Source organism: Doryrhamphus excisus, chromosome 14 (assembly GCF_030265055.1).
Source record: "Doryrhamphus excisus isolate RoL2022-K1 chromosome 14, RoL_Dexc_1.0, whole genome shotgun sequence".
Taxonomy (NCBI): Eukaryota; Metazoa; Chordata; class Actinopteri; order Syngnathiformes; family Syngnathidae; genus Doryrhamphus; species Doryrhamphus excisus.
The window spans coordinates 18,210,001-18,230,879 of record NC_080479.1 but is presented as its reverse complement, the minus strand read 5'-3'; the positions used below and the strand labels follow the sequence as shown (position 1 = coordinate 18,230,879).

The 20,879-nt window shown below is 41.9% G+C and overlaps 1 protein-coding gene across 2 annotated transcripts in view; it reads right to left on the bottom strand.

Moving 5' to 3' along the window:
• Window positions 1–20,879, bottom strand: part of gatad2b (GATA zinc finger domain containing 2B) — a 51,607-nt gene that overhangs the window by 16,982 nt on the left and 13,746 nt on the right. Inside the window, exons 1-5 of one of the 2 annotated variants that reach the window (XM_058046282.1) lie at window positions 13,646–13,735; window positions 6,336–6,716; window positions 4,987–5,116; window positions 1,786–1,917; window positions 260–388 (exon numbers count right to left, since the gene is read on the bottom strand). In XM_058046282.1, the coding sequence (XP_057902265.1) occupies window positions 260–388; window positions 1,786–1,917; window positions 4,987–5,116; window positions 6,336–6,715 (771 nt within the window). In that variant the 5' untranslated portion in view covers window position 6,716; window positions 13,646–13,735. Of the gene's footprint in view, window positions 1–259; window positions 389–1,785; window positions 1,918–4,986; window positions 5,117–6,335; window positions 6,717–13,645; window positions 13,736–20,879 lie in introns of those variants that run through there. The other variant, XM_058046281.1, reaches the window with a different exon arrangement.

Here is a 20,879-nt window from a genome sequence, read left to right as displayed (position 1 = left end):
GATATCAATGATATTTACATCTGCCATCATAATAAGATATGTCAATTTTATAGTGACACTCGGGAAAAAAACTTGCTAGCTTACAGATGCTAAAAAGCCTAAAAGATTCCCAGCCAATTTAAATGAAAAGCTAGCCTTCTTAAGCTAGTCTTAAAGCTAGCTAACTGTTTTTTTTTTTTAATGTGTGTCGAACAGCGACTGGCACCCAGACCGCAGCGGAACCTCGGTTCTCCGCATTCAATCCCGTTCCCGTACCAACCTGTGCAGTGCGGAGGTTCTGCGGTTCCGGATTGTGGAGGCCTGGTCGTACCGGAAGTTTGCCCAAGCCAGGGGAGCCGTGCATGGAAGGAGGCTGGCCGGACGTGGCGGCGTTCTGGACCACCGGTACCTGCACACACACATGGCAGCCGCACGTCATTCCGATGGAAGACTTTCATCCCAACTATTACGGATAAATATCCACAAGTCAAATACGATCCCGTTTGGAAGCTGGAGTTGGGAAAAGAAGTCTTAAAGGTGTTTTCCTTTGTTGTTACTTGGGACATTTATTATCATAGCATATTAGCATAACATTAGCCACGTATACATGGACACAAATATTCCAATTGCATTTCGGAAGGAATTGAACCTTTGTAATAAGTCCAGTTTCATTAAAATGGAAAATATATATCTAAATAAAACATGTCCTGAGATTTTGATCTTGGTTGCACGGCGGCCGAGTGGTTAGCGTGAGGACCTCACAGTCGGGAAACCAGGGTTCAATTCCATCTTCGGCCATCTCTGTGTGGAGTTTGCGTGCGTGCGTTTTCTCCGGGTACTCCGGTTTTCCTCCCACATTCCAAAAACATGCTAGGTTAATTAGCCACTCCAAATGTATCCATAGGTATGAATGTGAGTGTGAATGGTTGTTTGTCTATATGTGCCCTGTGATTGGCTGGCCACCAGTCCAGGGTGTACCCCGCCTCTCGCCAGTTCGAAGACAGCTGGGATAGGCTCCAGCACCCCCCACCCTTGTGAGAATAAGCAGTAGAAAATGAATGAATGAATGATGAATAAATTAATGTAACATTTACAGGGCTTCTTGGTTGCACGGTGACTGAATGGTTAGCGCGGAGGCCCCACAGCTAGTAGACTCTAGTTCGATTCCACCCTCGGCCATACTTGACAATACTAATACTAATTTATACTGATACTAAAATACTAATACTAAAATGCTAATTTCGCAGGGGGGGTGGCACAGCTAGGAGACCAGGGTTCAATTCCACGCTCGGCCATCTCTGCATGTTCTCCCCGTGCATGCGTGGGTTTTCTCCGGGTACTCCAGTTTCCTCCCACATTCCAAAAACATGCTAGGTTAATTAGCCACTCCAAATTTATCCATAGGTATGAATGTGAGTGTGAATGGTTGTTTGTCTATATGTGCCCTGTGATTGGCTGGCCACCAGTCCAAGGTCCAGCACCCCCCCGACCCTTGTGAGGATAAGCGGTAGAAAATGAATGAATTGCTATACAAATAAAGTTGATTTGATTATTATCACGGAATGGTGTTCAATCTCGGCACAGTAAGCTTTAAAAGGACGTATAACAAACACGCCTCTGTACGCCGATTATGAAAATAGTAGATTTTGCCCAGCGGCTGGCTGGTTCACAGGACGTTATTTGGGTGGCGATCCCATGTTCATGCTAACGATGCGGAATGCTGTAAAGTCCACACCAGACTCCGGAATCTAATTATCCCTTTTACGGGACGCAGAGTCGCCGATGTTTCCCGGTGTTCCTACTGACCTTCTGCACCACGTTCTCCTTCTGCATCTGACTCTGACGGAGCTTCTTCAGCAGCACGAGGCGAGCCTCCTCCAAACGCAGCTCCTCTCTCAGGGCTTTGATCATCTGCTGCCTCTCCTCGCCCGTCTTGCCCTGTGAACACAACACACGTCACTTTTACATCACTTTCACTTTCACAATAGGCGCCCGGTATAGCGTCGGACCTCATCACGTACCCAAGGGATGTCTGGGGAACATTTTGGGGTGGTCATGTGACTATGCCGGCTATACGGCTTCCCCAAAATGGCAGTGTTTCATAAAGGTTTGCTTATTTCCTGGCTTTATTTACAATTATAATGCTTGAAAAGTGTGTCAAATATTACATATTTTTCAAAATCAATTCACATATAAGAAACTGGGAAAATACCACTAGATTTTAGCCTTGAAATTGAGCAAAAATACTCAATAAAAATATAATATATATAAAATAAAATATATAAAATATAAAAATAATCAATAAAAGTCAGTGACTCCATCTTTCACCGTGATAAGTGAATTGGATATTGGATTTTTATTTCTAAATAAATTCATATTTTCATAGTCAACCTGTTTATCACCTTCTAAATAGTCTTTAACATTATTAGAGCCATCTACACAGGAAATAACAGCCCTATAGTCACTTATAGGGGTGTTATTTCCTTGTTATTTTTTACTTCCTGTTCTGTACAGTACAGGCTATTATTATTCTCACTAATGTAACATTACTGACACCTAGTGACCAGTGTAGGATACTACACACAATATACTTCATATTTTGCCATTTTTGTGCTTGAAAATACTTAATTATGGCAAAAATATGTAAAGTTTGCTTATTATATGCCATAATAAATGACAAATAGTTATAATAAATTAAGATTTAATCAATTTTTTGAGAGATTTGAGATAAAAAAAAACTCAGCATAAGCCCCCCATTATTTTACTTGAAGCACTAATGGTTTCTCACCAATGTAACATTACTGACACCTAGTGACCAGTGTAGGATACTACATAGCATCACAATATACCTCATTTAACCATTTTTGTGCTAGAAAATACTTAATTATGGCAAAAATATGTAAAGTTTGCTTAAACATGCATATTATAAGCCATAATAAATTACAAATAGTGATAATAAATTAAGATTTAATCAATTTTTTGAGGGATTTCAGATATTAAAAAACTTTTACTTGACGCACTAATGGTTTCTTATGGTTAAACTGTGCTGAATTTTCCAAAATAAGTTTTCATATTTTCCGAGTTACCATCATAGCGTGCCATGTCGATGATATATTGATGCCAGGTCCAATTAACGCCTTCATTATCTTGATTCTTCAGGAATGGAAAGGATGCTATTGTCTCACCAATGTAACATTACTGACACCTAGTGACCAGTGTAGGATACTACATAGCATCACAATATACCTCATTTAACCATTTTTGTGCTTGAAAATACTTAATTATGGCAAAAATATGTAAAGTTTGCTTAAACATGCATATTATAAGCTGTAATAAATTACAAATACTGATAATAAATTAAGATTTAATCAATTTTTTGAGGGATTTGAGAGATTACATAAACTTAGTATAAACCCCAATCATTTTACTTGAAGCACTAATAGTTTCTTAGCGTTAAACTGTATTTTACTGTACTGTATTTCATGTATTTTACTAAATAAGTTTTCATATTTCCTGAGTTACCATCATAGCGTGCCATATAGATGATATATTGATGGCAGGTCCAATTAACGCCTTTATTATCTTGATTCTTCAGGAATGGAAAGGAAGTAACAGTACATGCTATTGTCTCACTAATGTAACATTACTGACACCTAGTGACCAGTGTTGGATACTACATACTACAATATACCTCATTTAACCATTTTTGTGCTTGAAAATACTTAATTATGGCAAAAATATGTAAAGTTTGCTTAAACATGCATATTATAAGCCATAATAAATGACAAATAGTGATAATAAATTAAGATTTAATAATTTTTTTGCGGGATTTGAGAGATAAAATAAACTCAGTATAAACCCCAATCATTTTACTTGAAGCACGAATGGTTTCTTATGGTTAAACTGTATTTTACTGTACTGTATTTCATGTATTTTACTAAATAAGTTTTCATATTTCCTGAGTTACCATCATAGCGTGCCATATAGATGATATATTGATGCCAGGTCCAATTAACGCCTTCATTATCTTGATTCTTCAGGAATGGAAAGGATGCTATTGTCTCACCAATGTAACATTACTGACACCTAGTGACCAGTGTAGGATACTACATAGCATCACAATATACCTCATTTAACCATTTTTGTGCTTGAAAATACTTAATTTGGGCAAAAATATGTAAAGTTTGCTTAAACATGCATATTATAAGCTGTAATAAATTAGAAATACTGATAATAAATTAAGATTTAATCAATTTTTTGAGGGATTTGAGAGATAAAATAAACTCAGTATAAACCCCAATCATTTTACTTGAAGCACGAATGGTTTCTTATGGTTAAACTGTATTTTACTGTACTGTATTTCATGTATTTTACTAAATAAGTTTTCATATTTTCCGAGTTACCATTATAGCGTGCCATGTAGATGATATATTGATGCCAGGTCCAATTAACGCCTTCATTATCTTGATTCTTCAGGAATGGAAAGGAAGTAACAGTACATGCTATTGTCTCACTAATGTAACATTACTGACACCTAGTGACCAGTGTAGGATACTACATACTACAATATACCTCATTTAACCATTTTTGTGCTTGAAAATACTTAATTATGGCAAAAATATGTAAAGTTTGCTTATTATAAGCCGTAATAAATGACAAATAGTGATAATAAATTAAGATTTAATACATTTTTTGAGGGATTTCAGATATTAAAAAACTTTTACTTGAAGCACTAATGGTTTCTTATGGTTAAACTGTATTTTATGTATTTTACTAAATAAGTTTTCATATTTCCCGAGTTAGCATCATAGCGTGCCATGTAGATGATATATTGATGCCAGGTCCAATTAACGCCTTCATTATCTTGATTCTTCAGGAACAATTAAGGCACAACTTTTGACAGCCCCTCGCCATGATATGTTAATTAGGGTTCAAACACACGTGTGGCACAGAATGAACGAATCAGAGCGTCACGCTAAGCGCATGCTGCAGCGACGACGGGGTTACCCTGAACATCTCCAGGTTTGCGTGGCTCAGACGCTCTTCCGGGCGAGGCGTTGTTCTGGGACTGGATGCTTCGTTGTCCGATAGGATGATGACGTCCGGGGAAGGAGTTCTCCTGTCGTGGTCCGTGTCGCTGCATGGAAGAATGACAACCATGTTGACTTTCTCGGCGTCATGTGTGGATGACCTTGATCACATGGTTACGGAGGCAATGGAAGTTGAATATTGCCCTGAACAGGAAGTTAGTACGTGCGATACCGATACCTGAATTTGGATATCATCCGATACCAGAACTGTTTGCTTTTAAAATATTCATTAGCCACTCCAAATTGTCCATAGGTATGAATGTGAGTGTGAATGGTTGTTTGTCTATATGTGCCCCGTGATTGGCTGGCCACCAGTCACCCAATGACGGTAAGCGGTAGAAAATGAATGAATTTGGTTACCAGCTAACCACTCGACCACCGTGCGGCCCACTACAAAAATGTACTTGTTACTTTCATGCAGCACTCGATTCATCACACTGCAACTTAATACTCAAAAGGTGTATAAACAATACAAATACAAATTTATACTGATACTAAAATACTAATACTAAAATGCTAATTTCGCAGGGGGGGGGGGTGGCACAGCTAGGAGACCAGGGTTCAATTCCACGCTCGGCCATCTCTGTGTGGAGTTTGCATGTTCTCCCCGTGCATGCGTGGGTTTTCTCCGGGTACTCCGGTTTTCCTCCCACATTCCAAAAACATGCTAGGTTAATTAGCCACTCCAAATTGTCCATAGGTATGAATGTGAGTGTGAATGGTTGTTTGTCTATATGTGCCCCGTGTAGTTATGGGCTGCACGGTGGACGAGTGGTTAACACGTAGACCTCACAGCTAGGAGACCAGGGGTGAATGTGAGTGTGAATGTCTTACTGAGAACAGACACTTAACAGCACTTGATTCATCACACTGCAACTTAATACTCAAAAGGTGTATAAACAATACTAATACTAATTTATACTGATACTAAAATGCTAATTTCGCAGGGGGGTGGCACAGCTAAGAGACCAGGGTTCGATTCCACGCTCGGCCATCTCTGCATGTTCTCCCCGTGCATGCGTGGGTTTTCTCCAGGGTTTCCTCCCACATTCCAAAAACATGCTAGGTTAATTAGCGACTCCAAATTGTCCATAGGTATGAATGTGAGTGTGAATGGTTGTTTGTCTATATGTGCCCCGTGATTGGCTGGCCACCAGTCCAGGGTGTACCCCGCCCCAAGACAGCTGGGATAGGCTCCAGCACCCAGTACCAGATTAGCGGATTCATCCAACAGTAGAAGAATGTCAAATATTCCAAGTATCTTACCATCTCCGCCCAGCGCTCATATCCACCGGCTCATCCAGCATGTTCTCCTTCCCATTCTTACTCGGTCCGACGTGGCCCCCGTGTCCTCCCAGTCTCAGACTCCCGTTGAGCTTCTCCTCGTAAGCGGCGCCCATCAAGCTCTGGTGGTGGAGCGTGCTAGCGCCGGGGCCCTTCCCGTCTCCCAGAGGACCGGCCACTTCTAGGGCGGCCAAGTCGGCGAGATCTTTGCGTTTCAGCAGCGCTAGCATCTTCAGACGCTCCATGGCTTCGTGGCCCTCCATTTTCAGGCGCTTAGCTAGCGCCTCCTCTCGTTCGCTGGGCGACTCCAGGCCTCGTTTTAGCAGGTTTAGCCTCAACGCCTCCTCTGACATCTGCTCCATCCTGGAGAAGAACACAACAGGAGGGTTAGCGTTTGTTTATTCATACACTTGCAGGACTTTCATACGCAATACTCTTCATAATCTCATACTACTCCAACAATCACATATAAATATAATTATGCTCCATAAAATGTGCTTTTTTTTGGTTCATATTGTTACTAGTAACAGTAGCCTAGCATAAATGTCATGGGAACTGGGGACTCAAACCACTAAAGTCATCTTCAGGGTTAAAAATTGAACAGCCTCATAATTCTTTCATCACACACGTTGTCAGTCTCCAGCCATTCACACTCACATTCATACCTATGGACAATTTGGAGTGGCTAATTAACCTAGCATGTTTTTGGAATGTGGGAGGAAACCGGAGTACCCGGAGAAAACCCACACATGCACGGGGAGAACATGCAAACTCCACACAGAGATGGCCGACTAGTGGAATTGAACCCTGGTCTCCTAGCTGTGCCGCCCTCCCCTGCGAAATTAGCATTTTAGTATTAGTATCAGTATAAATTAGTATTAGTATTGTTTATACACCTTTTGAGTATTAAGTTGCAGTGTGATGAATCGAGTGCTGTTAAGTGTTTTCTATAATAGACATGTTTTTTGGAATGTGGGAGGAAACCGGAGTAACCGGAGAAAACCCACGCATGCACGGGGAGAACATGCAAACTCCACACAGAGATGGCCGACTAGTGGAATTGAACCCTGGGTCTCCTAGCTGTGAGGTCTGCGCGCTAACCACTCGTCCACCGTGCAGCCCTAACGTAAAAATAATACATAAAAAATGTAGTATATAAAAAGAAAAAAGCTTCAATATATCTTAGTTACCGGAAACGGCAGCATTCCTACGTCGGGATTCTTTTTATGGATGACAAAATTTCGCCCGGGACGACCTGAGGGGCTAACGCGATTTGGGATTTGGACACCAAATATTCCGAGTCACGTGACTTTTTTTTTTTATTTTTTTTTTTTAAGGACAAATGTACAGGTACAGATTGTCATATCCTACTTTATATGAGTCTTTCTTAATAATAATAATAATAATAATAATAATACATTTTATTTGTATAGCACTTTTCAGAGTACTCAAAGACGCTTTACAGTACAGAAAAATAAATAAAAATAGAGTAAAAACTGAGTAAAAGATGCATTAAAATACAATATCCATACATTCATTCAGCGCTAAAAACAAGGCTAAAAGCGGGGCGGTTTTAGCGCTTTTATTTACTTTATCTTTAGTTATTGCTTATAGTTATCGAGAAGTGTCACTCAAACACTATCTGACATGAGCCTGACTGACACTCGGTAGTTCAACTCCACACCAAATGTGGATTAAACACGAGGATATGACAACGGCGTCCTTGTTCTCCTGTGTATAAACCAGTCATGGTCACGAGTCCTCCACTAAAAAAAAAAAAAAGGACTCCGACTCGGAAAACAGGAGTTAAACATTGAATAATGCAGGGAAGCGACTGCTCTATTTCCAGCGTCACGGAAGCGCGTTAAAACTCATCCCAACACGGATAATCAGACAGCGGGAGCAGCTGATCATTCAGACAGAAGTGGGTTAAACACGGCCAACTAATAATAGCTCGGATCTCCGGAATCGACAGTGATGAATATTGGGATACCCCCCCCCCCCCCGTCAGGGATATTAGTATGAACTATATGAATATGACACCTCACAAAATATTATACGTATGTGCAGGCGGCCTGACAACAAATACTTCAAAACCTAAGTAGTCGCATGTGTTTTGCTATTAATATACATAATCACGACAAAAACACTAATATAACAAACTTAGGAAGCTAATACTTACTTATACCCTCCCCAATGCTAAAAGTACTGCTAAAACACAGTAGTAAATATATAAACAATAACAATTTGATTCCAATGGTCAAGTTGGACTTTCCCAAGTATGACAGCAAGATCAGGTCAGCGCGCAGACCTCACAGCTAGGACACGAGGGTTCAATTCCACTCTCGGCCATGCGTGGGTTTTCTTTTCCGGGTACTCCGGTTTTTCCTCCCACATTCCAAAAACATGTCTATGCCTATTAGTTTATTTAGCCATGTTTATGCTTGCAAAAAAACACTAAACTCATCACACAGTAACTTAACACTCCAAAGGTGTGCCTCAAAATATACAATGAAGTACCAATATGAGTTTTGAAGTTTCCCATTCTGCATTGTGTCTGAGCAAAGCAGTTCATTGGAGGACATGCGGCATAGAAAGTGGTTAGTGCGCAGGCCCCACAGCTAGGAGACCCGAGTTCAATTCCACCCTCTGACATCTCTGCGTGGAGTTTACATGTTCTCCCCGTGCATGCGTGGGTTTTCTTTTCCGGGTACTCCGGTTTTTCCTCCCACATTCCAAAAACATGTCTATGTCTTATAGTTTATTTAGTTTATGCTTGGAAAAAAACACTAAACTCATCACACAGTAACTTAACACTCCGAAGGTGGACCTAAAAGTATACAATGAAGTACCAATATGAGTTTTGAAGTTTCCCATTCTGCATTGTGTCTGAGCAAAGCAGTTCATTTGGAGGACACGCAGCATAGAAAGTGGTTAGTGCGCAGGCCACACAGCTAGGAGACCCGAGTTCAATTCCACCCTTGGATATCTCCGCGTGGAGTTTGCATGTTCTCCCCGTGCATGTGTGGGTTTTCTCTGGGTACTCCAGTTTCCATAAACAACATGTTTATGTCTATTAGTTTATTTATCCATGTTTATGCTTGCAAAAAAACACTAAACTCATCACACAGTAACTTAACACTCCAAAGGTGTACCTAAAAATATACAATGAAGTATCAATATGAGTTTTGAAGTTTCCCATTCTGCATTGTGTCTGAGCAAAGCAGTTCATTGGAGGACATGCGGCATAGAAAGTGGTTAGTGCGCAGGCCACACAGCTAGGAGACCCGAGTTCAATTCCACCCTCGGACATCTCTGTGTGGAGTTTGCATGTTCTCCCCCGTGCATGCGTGGGTTTTCTCTGGGTATTCCGGTTTTTCCTCCTACATTCCAGAAACATGTCTATGTCTATTAGTTTATTTATCCATGTTTATGCTTGCAAAAAACCCCCCACTAAACTCATCACACAGTAACTTAACACTCCAAAGGTGGACCTAAAAATATACAATGAAGTACCAATATGAGTTTTGAAGTTTCTCATTCTGCATTGTGTCTGAGCAAAGCAGTTCATTGGAGGACATGCGGCATAGAAAGTGGTTAGTGCGCAGGCCCCACAGCTAGGAGACCCGAGTTCAATTCCACCCTCTGACATCTCTGCGTGGAGTTTACATGTTCTCCCCGTGCATGCGTGGGTTTTCTTTTCCGGGTACTCCGGTTTTTCCTCCCACATTCCAAAAACATGTCTATGTCTATTAGTTTATTTAGCCATGTTTATGCTTGCAAAAAAAACACTAAACTCATCACACAGTAACTTAACACTCCAAATGTGTACCTAAAAATATACAATGAAGTACCAATATGAGTTTTGAAGTTTCCCCATTCTGCGTTGTGTCAAGTTGCATCAAGTTTTGAGAGTTTAGAAGTAAAAAAATAAAATAAAATAAGATAATGCTATACCAGTAAACCATTAGTGAATAAATCATGTTTAAAAAAAAGAAATAAATAAAAAAATTACAAAATTTAAAAACTAAAAATAAATTAAAAAATTACAAATAAAAAAATAACAAATAAAAAAAATTAACTAAAATTAAAAAAAAAAGAAGTCAGTGTTTTTTTTTTCTTAAAGAATAACTTTATATCGACCGTCCATCTATTTCGGGCGCCTGTCCTCCTGTGACATTTACGTCCTCGCCCTCACATCCGCATCAACCTCTCGAAGGCACGGCGGCGCTCTAACCGTGACGCAACCAAGCCTTCCACGCCACAACCTCCTCGCTAATTAATTTTTGTGACGCAGCGTCGGAGCCGAGCGGTCGCCTCCATTTGCTGAGAGAAAAAAAAAAAAAAAAAAAAACACAAGAAGCTCCCGCTCTGCCAAGTCTCCACCTTTAACGAGCACTGCTGAGAATGGCGCCTGATGAGCCAATCAGGGCCGCCCCTCCTCTGCACGTCAGTAGCTGGCGCCCCTCAACACCCCCCCCCCCCTCCTCCTCCTTCTTCTCCTCCTCGCGGCCATCGCCGCCGACTGCCTTTACATAATATAATGACTGTTTCAGTCAGCTGCTCCACGAGCCACACTCTTTCTCCTGTTTCTCCTCATAAAACCCCACCCACCCACCCACCAACCCACCCGTCCCGTCTCAATAATCCCTCCCACCGGCATCCACCCCGCCCCTTTGGCTTGTGGGCACGCTGCCAGGCTGAGGCAATAAAGGAAAAGAACAGGAGACGAAAAGTAGAAAGCAGAAGGTTGATGGCGGGTCCACGTCTGCGCCACCTTGAGTGAAAATCACTGTTTTAACCTGGGGGTGGGGGCAAAGCGGGGGCTAGGGGGCGGACGCGTAAAATCAGCAACGGCGGCGTCTCCAGACATCATCCACGTACGGCACAACATTCCGACAGAAGGCAACATTTTGTAACCCCCCCCCCCTTCTTCTGCTTCTTCTTCTCCTGTTCCAGCTGTATAGTACCACAAAGAAACCCCTCCCTGCTCCTCTACCCTCCCCCAATTCCTCAAACCCTTTTCCGCCCCCCCCCTCCCCCTCTCTCTCTCTTTCACTGTAAAAATAAACACATGCTTACTTTCAGGGCCCCTTACATGAAGCCCGTGGGCTCAAGGCGTCATTTGTTCACGTTACACCGGCCAATCAGGAGAGGCTATGGAAGTGTGTGTGTGTGTGTGTGTGTGTGTGTGTGTGTGTGTGTGGTAGATGCTTTATTAAAAAATAACCCAGCCACAATACACGCGGTTTTTTTGTGTCCTCGCACGGCTTTGTGAGCGAGTGTACGCACGCCGTTAGCAGCTCTCTTCTGACATAACGCCAAATCTTAATTCCACACACACACACAAATACACACACTGTCCATCAGATGGCCCGCCGCTAAAAAAACGTAAAAGCGGCACCCTAACGCCCCGTCCCGGTAGGGCCGAAGCAGCGATGTGTGGAGGTAACAAGCAACCGCAGCGTGGAAATGTGCCGCTCATTTCACGCATGGCTTCCATCGTGACAATTCATTCGGCTGACGCAACGCCAATCCTCCCGGTACGCCTTCTGCCTCCCCCCCCCCCCCCCCCCCCCCCACCCACACCCCCAACCCCCCCGCCGCCCCGACACCAGGGAAGCATTGCACCGTTTCATTTTTTTCCAAGCCGGGTTTGATTCATCTGCTTATCGCTTAAGTGCAGTTGGGGGGGGGGGGGGGGGGGGGGGGTTGTTAGATGGATCAAGCTAGACTTTCCTAGCCTTCTGCCCAAAAAAAAAAAAAGCAAACTTTAAGTGCATGCTGGTGATCTGCTGTCGCTAATCGCAAAACCGCCCTCGTTTATGCAATTATTGCGTCCGTCTAAATTTGTTTTCAAAAATGGCAGCCGTCGTAGACATCTAACATCAAGTGGGTAGCAACTTAAGTCCTAACTAAGTCTTATAACCAGTACTGATCCACGCTAGCTAAACGCGTGGAACCGTACACCAGTGTCACCGTTTTTAAAAGGTCACGCTCAGGTTCATGGAGGACATGATGGTTCTGGACTGGTTGGGCCGGGAGACGCCACCATCGCCTCCCAGACTGGGACCATATTACAACTACTGATCTTACCGGCCACCAGTCCAGGGTGTACCCCGCCTCTCGCCCCAAGACAGCTGGGATAGGCTCCAGCACCCCTCGTGAGGATAAGCGGTCGAAAATGAATGAATGAAAATGACATCAAGTATGATGGGAATAATGTCATAATCAAAACAAGAAAATGTACAAGAAAGCTGAAATAGTAAAAAAAAAAATTTAAAAAATAAAATAAATATAAAAAAATAAATATATAAATAAATATATATATTTAAAAAAATAATAATAAATGATAATAATAAAAAAACAACAGAAATTGGGGGAAAAACAGCTGTAAAAAAATTTAACACTATGGCAATAAACTCAAAACATTGTGAGAATAAAGTCATAATACTACAAGACCGATATTTATAGAGAATATTTAAAAATAACTTAAAATATTTGCAAGATTAACCAAAATGTTGGGAAAGAAAAGGCAAAAAGATGAATAATAATAATAATAATAATAATAATAAATAATGACAATAATAAAAAAACAGCAGAAATGGGGGGAAAAAACAGCTGTAAAAGTGTTAATATTATGGCAATAAACTCAAAACATTGTGAGAATAAAGTCATAATACCACAATACCAATATTTATAGAGAATACTTAAAAAGAAGTTAAAATATTTGCAAAATTAACCAAAATGTTGGGAAAGAGCAAAGTTTGTACGAGTCATTTGCTTATATCACAAAGCTGAGATGCAGTTTCTATATAACTATATATATAGAACATAACTATATATATATATATATATAAATAAAACTTAACATAATAGATAACTTCTTAGCGTCAAAAAAATATCAAAGTGTCCCTTGCATCCTTTCATTTTTCCTTATGTGGCTCTCAGTGAAAAAAGCGTAGCACGCCCCTGCCGTAGGGTGTCACTTTTCACTATTTTTTGTGAGGATCCTGTCCCAGCACCATGGCAGACCTGCCAACATCATGAGTACTCCCCTGAAAATAGCAGCCAAATCCACAACTCCAAACTGAAAGGGAGAGCAGGGAAACATGCAAGCGTATTCAAGGGTGAAAAAAGGTGAGCAGGGAATGATAAAAATACATGTTTACTTAAAAAACAAAATGTATTAGAGACCTCGAGACATGAAATAACACCCCTATAGTCAGCCTTACACTCTTACTACCCAATGTCGTAGACGTAAGAGAAATACAAACGTAACACAGACTCACACACGTCAGCATGGGGAGAGTCTCTTCTTGATGTTCTTTTCTGTGTTCTGTTCAGTAGTACTTCCTGTACTGGGTATTGCCTCATCCGTGTAACATTACTGCCTCCTAGTGACCAGTGTGGAATACTACATATCATCACAACCAGGGATGGGTTCACATTTGAACCAATACGCTCCTGATGCCTTAGACGGTACCAATTTTGGGTACTTTTGTGTGCGTTTATGTGGTAATGAATGTGAATTTCATATTTTAATGATTCATATTTTTATATAATATTAGTAATATTATAATATTCATATATTTAATTAATATATTATAAGTAATAATATTAGTATTATAATATATTAATTAATTACATATATATTAATTAAGTAATAAAATTTGTTGTAATATAATATATTAATTAATTATGTATTAATTATTAACGGAATGAACGAGGTCACCGACAGTCAATCGGTGTGTCCGTCATGAACGAACAGGTCAAAAGAACCAGTTCTTTTTTTGTGAACGGAATGAACGAGGTCATGTCGGTCAATCGGTGTGTCGGTCATGAACGAACGGGTCAAAATAACTAGTTCTTTTTTGTGAACGGAATGAATGAGGTCATGTCGGTCAATCGGTGTGTCGGTCATGAACGAACGGGTCAAAATAACTAGTTCTTTTTTGTGAACGGAATGAACGAGGTCACCGACAGTCAATCGGTGTGTCCGTCATGAACGAACAGGTCAAAAGAACCAGTTCTTTTTTTGTGAACGGAATGAACGAGGTCATGTCGGTCAATCGGTGTGTCGGTCATGAACGAACGGGTCAAAAGAACTAGATCTTTTTTTGTGAACGGAATGAACGAGGTCATGTCGGTCAATCGGTGTGTCGGTCATGAACGAACGGGTCAAAAGAACCAGTTCTTTTTTGTGAACGGAATGAACGAGGTCACCAACAGTCAATCGGTGTGTCGGTCATGAACGAACGGGTCAAAAGAACTAGTTCTTTTTTGTGAACGGAATGAACGAGGTCATGTCGGTCAATCGGTGTGTCGGTCATGAACGAACGGGTCAAAATAACTAGTTCTTTTTTGTGAACGGAATGAACGAGGTCATGTCGGTCAATCGGTGTGTCGGTCATGAACGAACGGGTCAAAAGAACTAGTTCTTTTTTGTGAACGGAATGAACGAGGTCATGTCGGTCAATCGGTGTGTCGGTCATGAACGAACGGGTCAAAATAACTAGTTCTTTTTTGTGAACGGAATGAACGAGGTCACCAACAGTCAATCGGTGTGTCGGTCATGAACGAACGGGTCAAAAGAACTAGATCTTTTTTTGTGAACGGAATGAACGAGGTCATGTCGGTCAATCGGTGTGTCGGTCATGAACGAACGGGTCAAAAGAACCAGTTCTTTTTTTGTGAACGGAATGAACGAGGTCATGTCGGTCAATCGGTGTGTCGGTCATGAACGAACGGGTCAAAAGAACTAGTTCTTTTTTGTGAACGGAATGAACGAGGTCACCGACAGTCAATCGGTGTGTCGGTCATGAACGAACGGGTCAAAAGAACCAGTTCTTTTTTTGTGAACGGAATGAACGAGGTCATGTCGGTCAATCGGTGTGTCGGTCATGAACGAACGGGTCAAAAGAACTAGATCTTTTTTTGTGAACGGAATGAACGAGGTCATGTCGGTCAATCGGTGTGTCGGTCATGAACGAACGGGTCAAAAGAACTAGTTCTTTTTTGTGAACGGAATGAACGAGGTGACCGACAGCTAATCTGATCTGCAGCTACAGGAAGCACCTGGTTGAAGTTATGGCTGCCAAAGGGGGAGCTGGGGGGGGGGCAGCCAATCACAGGGCACATATAGACAAACAACCATTCACACTCACATTCATACCTATGGACAATTTGGAGTCGCTAATTAACCTAGCATGTTTTTGGAATGTGGGAATGAGGAAACCGGAGTACCCGGAAAAGGGATGCACGGGGAGAACATGCAAACTCCACACAGAGATGGCCGAGGCTAACCACTCGTCCGCCGTGCAGCCCTCAATAAAATATGAAAACCTACAAATGTTTGGGCGGTTTTAGTTAAAGCAGACACTGTTTTTTTTCATCTGTGTGATTTTGACAAAGATCAGATCACATTTGATGGTGATTTTATGCAGAAATGTGAGAAATTCCAAAAGGTTCAGATACTTTTTGTGATGTTTGGAGTGTCCCTGAATGCATCTCGGGTTCATGTAATGAGAATGAGGAAGTGTGGTTGATGAACAGATGGATTTAAATACAGTATACAGTATATATAGCTTCAAAGCACTGCACTGATGATGCGTTCAGGTGCACCGTGAGAGAATCAGTGCTTATTTAGCCGGGCTGCAAAAAAAGTGGAAGTGCCCCGTGATTGGCTGGCCACCATTCCATCATACCCCTGCCACCATAGTGAGGATGGATCGCCGTGCTATGAACATAAGTTCATGATTCCATGGCGGGTCTGCAGTATGGAGGTCATGCAGGTGGACGTCGGGAATCGTACCCGCTGCTACTCTTTTTTTTTTTCTTTTGTTGCGACTCAGCATCAACGCACAGCTGTAGTACGGGTCGCCCGGTGCCGTGACAGCCGACTAGCGCCGTGCCGCTCGCCAGAACACATGCGTTCATTCACGGGGAGCACACGCCGCCGCCGTGCGCCTGCTTTCCCGCTGATTTAAAACCGAGGATGAAGAAAATCAAAACCCCTCCCCGCGCCGACACAACGCGGCGGCCGAGACCGCCAGCCGAGCAGCGTCTCAAGTACCTGCGTACAAACAGCAGTCTTGGCTGGAAAACGATGTCGGGGACAAGGGGGGGCCCGTTGGGGGAATATGACCGACATTTGCATATGGCCGATTCTTGATACTAATGAGCGCGATGATCAGAATGGCGCCCATAGCAACAGAAGCTGCAAAGGACTGCGTGATGCGGCTCGGAGTTGATGACTGTGATGCGGCTTCGCAGCCAATGAGTGTTGAGAAGTGTTTTTTCCTGTTGCCCGAAGCCATCGCGCAGTCTTGGCGCGGCGCACACGAATCACATACGACGGCGACGGCGGCGGCGGCAAACCGTGGCAAGATAATTACCTCCACCTTCACCTGCCATCTTTAAAAACACACACACACACACACGCCGAGACACAACCATACTCTTTATTTAACTAGACAACAGCTCATTGTGAGCGTTACCATGACAACCAGTCATCTATTTTTAAGCGGTGCCACTAATCAATTCCTGCTCTGCTGTCGCCTGAGGGGTGGGGGCGTGCACGCATGTGAGGGTGCTGATGGGTGAGGTGGGGGTGGAGGGGGGGTCGTGGCAAAAAGGGGGCGGCTGGAAGGCGGGAAGAAGGCGGGCTGATGGCGAAGTTGGAGACAAAGAGCCGAGAGGCCCGACGTATCTCATACCGACACGCGAGTCGAGATCTTCATCCGCAAAAAAAAAAAAAATCAAACACGCCTGACATCGTTAGGTCGGATCGTCAAAGCTAATCTGATGCCCCCCCCACCCCAGTTGATGGCGAGGGTGGCCATCTTTTTTCCCCCCCCGACACCTCATCTGCCGCATCTCTTTGTTTGCCCCGAAGACTGATCAAGTAACAAACTACTCAATTAAAGGGGCGGGTATTGACGCAATATGTATCACATGACCATACGTATCACGATAAGCTACACATCACAGTTATGTATAATTGTATTCATAATGAATAAATACTCTTTAATTACTACATACATTTTTAATGATTAATGAATAAACGCCAACAAAAACACACACCCTTCCTGTTTTGCTACGAGTTGAGATGTTAACATGGACAGTCACTTCCTGGGCCCCGCCTCTTAAAGGGGCATGCAACAACTCACAGATTACAGATTACACTGGATTTCTGTGTTTTTGAACATTTAGGCCCAAAAATATGTAAGACAATTTGCTTAAATATACATATTTTAAATCTACATAAAATGTGCAATATACAGTACATTACAACGCCACACCTACAAAACTTTATTATTATAAATATGCAGTGAATATTCATCCAGGAACTGCTAACACAGTCAACTCTAGCTAGCTAACATCACACATGTCGCTTCCTGGGCCCCGCCTCTTAAAGGCGCATGCAACAATTCACAGATATTACACTGGATTTCTGTGTTTTTGAACATTTAGGCCCAAAAATATTCAAGACAATTTGCTTAAATATGTATATTTTACATATACATAAAATGTACAATATACAGTACATTACAACGCCACACCCACAAAACTTTATTATTATAAATATGCAGTGAATATTCATCCAGGAACTGCTAACACAGTCAACTCTAGCTGGCTGACCCCGAAGCCCCGCCTCTTAAAGGCACATGCAACAAGTCACAGATATTACACTGCATTTCTGAACTTTTAGGCCCAAAAATATGTAAGACAATTTGCTTAAATATGTATATTTTAAATCTACATAAAATGTGCAATATACAGTACATTACAACACCACACCTACAAAACTTTATTATTATAAATATGCAGTGGATATTCATCCAGGAACTGCTAACACAGTCAACTCTAGCTAGCTAACATCACACATGTCACTTCCTGGGCCCCGCCTCTTAAAGGCGCATGCAACAATTCACAGATATTACACTGGATTTCTGTGTTTTTGAACATTTAGGCCCAAAAATATGCAAGACAATTTGCTTAAATATGTATATTTTAAATATACATAAAATGTGCAATATACAGTACATTACAACGCCACACCCACAAAACTTTATTATTATAAATATGCAGTGAATATTCATCCAGGAGCTGCTGTCAGCCACAACTCCACACTGCTAACACAGTCAACTCTAGCTGGCTGACCCCGAAGCCCCGCCTCTTAAAGGCACATGCAACAAGTCACAGATATTACACTGCATTTCTGAACTTTTAGGCCCAAAAATATGTAAGACAATTTGCTTAAATATGCATATTTTAAATCTACATAAAATGTACAATATACAGTACATTACAACGCCACACCTACAAAACTTTATTATTATAAATATGCAGTGAATATTTATCCAGGAGCTGCTGTCAGCCACAACTCCACACTGCTAACACAGTCAACTCTAGCTGGCTAACATCACACACACACACACACATCACTTCCCAGGCCCCGCCTCTTAAAGGCGCATGCAACAACTCACAGATATTACACTGGATTTCTGTGTTATTGAACATTTAGGCACAAAATATGTAAGATAATTAGCTTAAATATGCATATTTTTGCTCAAAGGTCATAAAAAGGTCAACCCCAAAACAACAATTTCTAAAAAAAAAAAAACAAAAAAAAAAACGAGAGTGAAGGGTGCTATGCTTCTACCGCTTATCTTCACGAGAGTGGCGGGGGTGCTGGAGCCTATGCCAGTTGTCTTCGGGGCGAGAGGCGGGGGTACACCCTGGACTGGTGGCCAGCCAATCCCAGGGCACATATAGACAAACAACCATTCACACTCACATTCATACCTATGGACAATTTGGAGTGGCTAATTAACCTAGAATGTTTTTTTTTGGGAATGTGGGAGGAAACCGGAGTACCCGGAGAAAACCCACGCATGCACGGGGAGAACATGCAAACTCCACACAGAGATGGCCGGGGGTGGAATTGAACCCTGGTCTCTTGCGAAATTACTATTTTAGTATTAGTATTTTAGTATCAGTATTGTTTATACACCTTTTGAGTATTAAGTTGCAGTGTGATGAATCGAGTGCTGTTAGCAAAGTGTTTGTTCTCAGTAAGACATTCACACTCGCATTCATACCTATGGACAATTTGGAGTGGCCAATTAACCTAGCATGTTTTTGGAATGTGGGAGGAAACCGGAGTACCCGGAGAAAACCCACGCATGCACGGGGAGAACATGCAAACTCCACACAGAGATGGCCGAGGGTGGAATTGAACCCTGGTCTCTTGCGAAATTGCTATTTTAGTATTAGTATTTTAGTATCAGTATAAATTAGTATTAGTATTGTTTATACACCTTTTGAGTATTAAGTTGCAGTGTGATGAATCGAGTGCTGTTAGCAAAGTGTTTGTTCTCAGTAAGACATTCACACTCACATTCATACCTATGGACAATTTGGAGTGGCCAATTAACCTAGCATGTTTTTGGAATGTGGGAGGAAACCGGAGTACCCGGAGAAAACCCACGCATGCACGGGGAGAACATGCAAACTCCACACAGAGATGGCCGAGGGTAGAATTGAACCCTGGTCTCTTGCGAAATTACTATTTTAGTATTAGTATTTTAGTATCAGTATAAATTAGTATTAGTATTGTTTATACACCTTTTGAGTATTAAGTTGCAGTGTGATGAATCGAGTGCTGTTAGCAAAGTGTTTGTTCTCAGTAAGACATTCACACTCACATTCATACCTATGGACAATTTGGAGTGGCTAATTAACCTAGCATGTTTTTGGAATGTGGGAGGAAACCGGAGTACCCGGAGAAAACCCACGCATGCACGGGGAGAACATGCAAACTGCGCGCTAACCACACGACCACCGTGCAGCCAATAATAAGAATACAATCCATATAATAGTATAAGTCCATTGTTATGAATGTGAGTGTGAATGGTTGTTTGTCTACGTATATGTGCCCTGTGATTGGCTGGCGACCGGTCCAGGGTGTGGCCTGTCTCTCGCCTGAAGACAGCTGGGATAGGCTCCAGCACCCGTGCGACATTTGTGAGGAAAAGTGGTAGAAATTGAATGAATTTTCAACCAAAAGTACAAAAACCGAGGTTCTACTGTATTTGCCATCTGCAGGCAAAAAAAAAAAACAAACAGCGAGAGCGAGAGGGATCAGTGCCAACATCAATATCGTCAGAAAAACCAATAACGATGTGATCCAGTATCTCATTTTTTTATGCCAATATGGCCTATATATATATATATATATATATATTTATTGGTTGGCTGATAATTTGATTATGAGACAGTACAGTAAAGGTATGTGTGGCAAACCTATCATGTTCCCTTAAGAAGGGGTGGGGGTTATTTTTTTTGGAAAAAATGTATTTATTCTTGCCTTGAGACAGAGTACAGTTTAAATGCACTGAACTGGTTTGAGCCGGTTTGTAACCTCAGGGTATGGAGTCATCGCTTAATACGTAGCTGTTAGTGGTCAGGTCGTCACGTGGAGAGAGAGAGAGAGAGAGGGAGAGAGGGAAAGATGGAGGT